Source organism: Sorex fumeus, unplaced genomic scaffold (genome assembly GCF_029834395.1).
Source record: "Sorex fumeus unplaced genomic scaffold, SorFum_2.1 ptg000115l, whole genome shotgun sequence".
NCBI classification, from domain to species: Eukaryota; Metazoa; Chordata; class Mammalia; order Eulipotyphla; family Soricidae; genus Sorex; species Sorex fumeus.
The window spans coordinates 5,778,101-5,784,289 of NW_026606172.1; the positions used below are offsets into that span (position 1 = coordinate 5,778,101).

General features: G+C 32.4%; 1 protein-coding gene across 1 annotated transcript in view; it reads left to right on the plus strand.

The window, feature by feature from the left end:
- VGLL3 (vestigial like family member 3) overlaps positions 1-2,903 on the plus strand; it is a 48,144-nt gene extending 45,241 nt beyond the window's left edge. Inside the window, exon 4 of the mRNA XM_056135471.1 lies at positions 2,659-2,903. Coding sequence (XP_055991446.1) covers positions 2,659-2,702 — 44 coding nt within the window. The 3' untranslated portion in view covers positions 2,703-2,903. The remainder of the gene's footprint in view (positions 1-2,658) is intronic.
- The last annotated feature ends 3,286 nt before the right edge of the window (positions 2,904-6,189 follow it).

Consider the following 6,189-nt stretch of genomic DNA (forward strand, 5'->3'; position numbering starts at 1 on the left):
AATGGAGTTAGTAGTATCAAGAAGATAAATATAAACAAAGTGAGATAGTGAGGAGACTGCATGTTATGAATTATTTGTATATATATATTATTAAGGAAGTGAGAAGTCCAAAAAGAAGCATAACTAGGTATAAAATTATAGAAGAGTACATTTTGTGTTCTGTGTTTTAAAAATTAGAAAAAAACCCAAATATACGTAGATCACTGATGATCATGAGTTAGCAATTTTGTCCTCCCTAACATTTGTCAGTAAAGTTAAATATCTTATTCTCCCTAATATTTGTCACAAAAATCCATAAATATCTTGACTTTTTCTCATTCCTACCTCTCTGTTGCAACTTAGTCATAGGAGGAGCTTTTGTTTGAGATTTTCTTTTTCTTGTGCTTTTGGAATTCACAGATACCTGTGAATTAGCATAAAGTTTTCATATATGTTCTATGACCAAGATGAAGCTAACACACATAAACCATGTTAGAAATTTAATTGTGTTAGATCAGAGATGAGTTGATGTTTCAAATAATTCCTTGGAATCAGACTAAATAAACTTGGAGAGGAACGTTTAGTGAAAGAATGTCTTCTGTTATTCTGGTTGGAAAATTTAGAGCTATGTTAAGTAATCCAATACTTGTCCACAGACAAAGGCTAACCTGGTTTTGAAGGAGTCATATGTCTCTGTAAGCATACTAGGGATTGCCTTTATTTAAGATGAGAGAAAAAGCACACTCAGATTACTTGATGATTCCACCACTATTCATGACTTGCAGTGTTGACATTCTATAGATTTATGGGGTCCTCAAGTGTGGAAATACTGAGTCATTCAGAGATGAGATGGCTTAATAATGAAAAAAATATTTATGCAGTAAAGCTGTTTGTCAGTGAAGGTGGTTTAAATTATAAGTCACCCAGTAGGATCTACATCAAGTTGTGAATTCTTCTAACCAAAAAAATCATTGGAAAATGAGTAAATAAAACAGGTTAAATTTATAGACTTTTGATTTTATCTTATCCCTCTTCCTTGTCTTCATGCCCTACTCTTGTTTTGAAATAGAAAAGAAAAATTATTAGTTTAGTATCTAAAAATGATACCGGTACATTTGAGGATCAAAATTAAGATGGAACCAATATTTTGGCATTAATAAAGTTTTGCTGTAGAACATAATAATTTACTGTTCTACAGAGTTTCTTTTTCTCCTACTTGTTTCTACCACATATATTTTTGTATATTGTGTTATTTTCTATTGATAACTATCTTTGTAATGATATCTTGAATTGTTTTATGAAATTCTTTAACAAATTCAGATGTAATAAATTGTCACTGCAGCTTTTTTTTAGTAATAATTACAATTTAAAAACCACACTACTCTTAACTATTTGGTAAGCTTACGTTTTAGCCCAGATCTATGACAATTTTAGTCAAGAAGACCTGCTGGTCTTCTTGCACCCATTCAACAACAACTACATTGCATTTTTAAGCTCTGTTATAAAATTTTATTTCATATTTTGATTATCTGCTTCCAAACAAATTTAAGATTTTGGCTTTTTTACTTTTCTAAACAATTATAACTCAGAACTAAAGTAACTTGAATTAATGAAAGTGGATACAAGCAGAGTTATCATGCTATGTACCCATATCAGAAATTAATAAGCTGACTGTATATACGAACCAGATCAGAATTGTATTGTTTCTTTCCTATTTGAATTACTTCTTGATAATTGCTTGACTTTGAGTTTTAATTCATGCATATCCACTCTTTTCTTTAGTTGTCACTATTTTATGAACTTGTGATTCTCCACTATCCTGATATGAAATATACATTGTATCTTTAGTAATATCTGCAGGAGGATGGGTTAAAGTATTAAATTTATCAACAGAATGTAAATTTGTGTTATTAGCTATGAAACAATAATGTCTATCTTACTGATAATGTAGATTTAGTTTTCCTTTATCATGTCTCATTATGTATCATCATTTATAAGAATGGAATATGATTCAGATTCATGCAAGAATTTATCTATGACGTTAATTCAAACATATACATATATTTTAAAATTAATCAAATTAATTAAGTGAATGCTTCCCAAGTGTCTGAAAAATTTGGTTAGATTTTTTTTTCTCCCTGTATCACATACTTTTGAAAGTACAAATGAAAAACTTTAGTTTTTTTTTTATCATTCACTTATAATCTATGGAAATAAAGTCCATGAAAAGAATTTGTGCTATACAAGAGTCATTGCCCTAGTTCAAAAAGTTCTCTTCTTCATTACTTGTGTTGATTAAATTCTTAAAATTGTGCCTTCAATTTCATGCTTGAAGTCACAATTAGCAATTAGGTACTCTTTAGGTTTTGCTTTATAGTTGCCTAGATTTTTTTATGACTTCTGTATTCAATGCAGTTTTATTTGACTTGGTATTTGGTGTTTAGCCCACAGCCATCTGAGCTCAGGGCATACTCTTGGCTTTGTGGCCAGAAATCATTTTGGGTGGGGTTTGGCAGACCATATTGGGTGCTGAAGATTGAACCCTGGTCAGTTATGCGCTAGGCCCATATCCTCTGCATTGTACTCTCTGCTCCCAAATTTCCATGCATTTTAAGTGATGCCCAATTTTGAGTATTTCATATACTAATTCATTTTTCTTTCTGTTGTCACATTTTCTAGGTCTGCAGCATCAAGACAAGAGCAAGGACTCACCTTGGTACTGAAATGCACAGTATTAGCGAGTTGGGTTAGAGTGTGAATCCAAAGGCCCACTGATAAATGATGCTCCCGGGATTTTCTGTTCTGCAATGGGACACAATAGACTTGGAAGAAGAGGAAGTGTCAGCCAGTTTGAATATGGCTTGGAACCTTTCCTTGAGAAGCAGAGTGGGTCCTAGACATTGAAGAGAAGCATTTTTGTTTGTCCCCCCACCCTCATCTGAGCCTTTGCCAACTGTGCAACTCTATTTTTTGTCTTTTATCAATACATGGTTTTAGTTTTATTCATTTTGATTTATTTTTAACCATTCACCTTGTCAGGAAAAGATGAACCACAGATAGAAATGCTCATTCTTTCAGGAATACAATTTTGTAGCTCTCTGTGCATCTATTTTTGTAGAAATACAGAAAGTTTGATTTAGCATTGATGAGCTATTTTTGAGGGATTTTTTTTTAATATTGTAAAAATCATTAAGTTCTGTTTAAAGAACTTGCTCTCAGAGAAGCACTGGCAAAAATGTTTAAAATGCTTATCTTAAGATGTCTGTGACATACTCTGTGCTTTCTAGGTTACCTCAAGTGTTTGATAATTTTCTCCTTTATACAAAAGTAGCATCATGCAGCCAAACCAACATAGTATTGTTTCACATTAAATCTCAGTGAAGATTTAATTTCATGCTAGCTCATTTAGCTTTGAATTATGTGTATAGCTTGAAAAAAGTGACCACACTAAAGAAAGGATATTTCATTACTTTGATTTCTCCAAAGAATGCTTAGAGGTTGACTGAGAATGAAAGTTTACAAACATTTTCAATCACATGGAGTTTGCCGAGAGTCTATAATTCTTTCTCTGCTCCATTCAACTTTGAAAAACGGAACTAGAGTTTATAAATACTTACTACTAGGGAAAAATGCATTCAGCCATGCTACTTGGGAATATCAGTGGCTTATTTTCCTCATTTTAAATTATTCATTCATGGCAATTTAAAAGTCTCATTTTAAATTATTTTTTTCCTGGATACAATTTGAAGGGATAATACCTGGGAAGTAACTAGACACAACAAAAAGCCTTTAGTTAAATAGCTGTTTCTAGTAATGTTACCTACCATTATAGACTTAAAAATAATTCATTTTTATGTAATATCTATGCATAGGTTTTTGCAAATACCTTTATTTTGTCTGGTTTTACTGTATTTAATTCTTTTTTTCAGAAATAGTATGGAAAAATAAGTTTAATATTGAAATGTATGCTAATATTTGGCTTCACAATTTTTAAAAAATGTTATTAAAAACCAAGGATTCAACTTGATTTTACCCTCAACATCTAAATGATGTGAAGATGAAATTGTCACTAAAGTTCTCCTAGGAAATTATTAAGATTAAGATCAGTTAGTGATAGTTTAAGGACTGTGCATTCTTTCTTTTAGTTAGTGTTGTGTATAAAATTTTGAATTTCACAAAAAGGCTTCTGAAAAATCTCCATCCCTGCTCTTCACACTTCAATGTAACAATAGGGTGTTTAGTAAAATACTACTTAGAGTTTCAGCTAGACTATGTCTGTGTGAATATTTAGATAGAACAATACAACCCACTTAGCTAGATAAGAATCGTCACAGGTAATTTTTGAATATTTCCCTTAACTCCATTTTGTTAGTTTTTGTTCCTGGTACATCCTATGAGCTATAAATTATATTCTCTTGTATTCTAATGAATCCTAACATTACTTCTTTGAACTAGAATCTCCATAATATGATGTGCTCCTATTTTACCTAATGTGAGGTCAAATTCAATGGTATCTTCAACTTATTAATGATATATGTTAAATTCTCTAGGGAGTGACTTGGTTCATCATCTATATATCTATCTATAATTTTATTTTATTACATTGCAAGTGGTGTGAGTAAGGAACACCGAGTTGAACAAATTTATAAAAATTGGTTCCACAAGACTTCAGGAGTTCCCTTGAGATAACTCATTGGGATTATTTTTTTCCTCTTCTTCCCTTGGAACCTATTAACTTTCTTTGTGGTTTCTCTAAGAACAGTGTTATACTCCAACTTATTCAGATCATTCTATTGGATTTTCCCAGTTAAGGAGAGAAAAAAAAAAGTATTTGCTCTTCCTTATTCATTGGACTGGAGAAGAAGAGAACAGACAATTACATAACTTTACCTTGCATTTACACTCTGTTCTCTCTAACTTCTGGTAACTACCAGGTAAAAACATTCCTTGGCTCTGGGGACCAAAGAAAAGTTTAGCACCTAAATTTTGCTGTAGCTTTTCTATTAAAAACAGGCTGGTTGGCACATTGCTCCCAAGGGAGCAGATCAAAATCAAAGCTAAAAAATAATGAGTGCAAGTCTCTTTAATTGTTTGGTCTTATTTTGTTATGGTCAGATTACCTTTACTGCCAAAAGTATAAGAGAGGATCTAGTTACTTTTTGGCGTAATATTTTGATTTTATTTTGAGTCTAAAATGCAAGTTGTTGTTTTTTTTTTTTTACATCTGATTTACTCACATCAGAATGATGCTGTTGAACAAAGAGGCTATATTGAAGCCTAAGATTTCCATGTCCTCCTCTTTCTCGCATTTGTATTTGGTTTTTGTTTTTCAGCCACACCGGGACTTCTCAGGGTTAGTCCCTGTGCTTGGGAATTATTCCTGGCCCTGCTCTTGGGACCTTATGCAGGGTTGGATATCAAACCCCAGCCTCCCACATGCAAAGAATGCACTAAGCTCTTCGAGCTGTCTCTAGTCTTTCTAATGTCTTAATTTGGAACCACTTTACTTTTAACTTTCTCATTTTGAAAAAGTAGAATCATTTTATTTAGAAAAATGCAGGGATAGAGAAAGAAAGGGCGAGAGAGAGAGAGAGAGAGAGAGAGAGAGAGAGAGAGAGAGAGTACATCCCAAGGTTGTGATTGTGATGTTGGCAGCAGAGAATATGCCACCTTTGACTATTTTATAAATCATAATCTTCAAGTCTTCTAAAGTTCTGTGAATAAAACATTAGAAAGTCATCTCATTTATTTGATACCTAATCTATGCTTAGGCTATCAAATAATCACAAGCTATGGAAAGACTTAATAATGACATTTAGAGCTTATGTTATTTGACCCCTTGTGTATTTGTAAAGACACCCTAGACCTTTCAAACAAGCATTTCTTCTTTAAAAAGTTGACTAATGCACCCCCTCTTAAACCCTTCACATTTTTCTTTCTACTATTTTCTTTTAAAATTATTTGCATTAATTATTTAAATAAAAGGCTAGAATTTCCCTTTCTTTCTGCAACTGTGAGACCTAGTAAATAAATACTTCAGGAATTAATTTCTGCATAGTTAAATACTATGAAAATTCTAGGAATTAGAACAGGGTTGGGGAGCCTTTTTTCTGCGAGGGGCCATTTGGTTATTTGTAAGATCATTCACAGGCCAAACAGTAAATGTAGTAAAGGTACAGGCAGCCCACAGAAACATCAGTTTATTCTGGC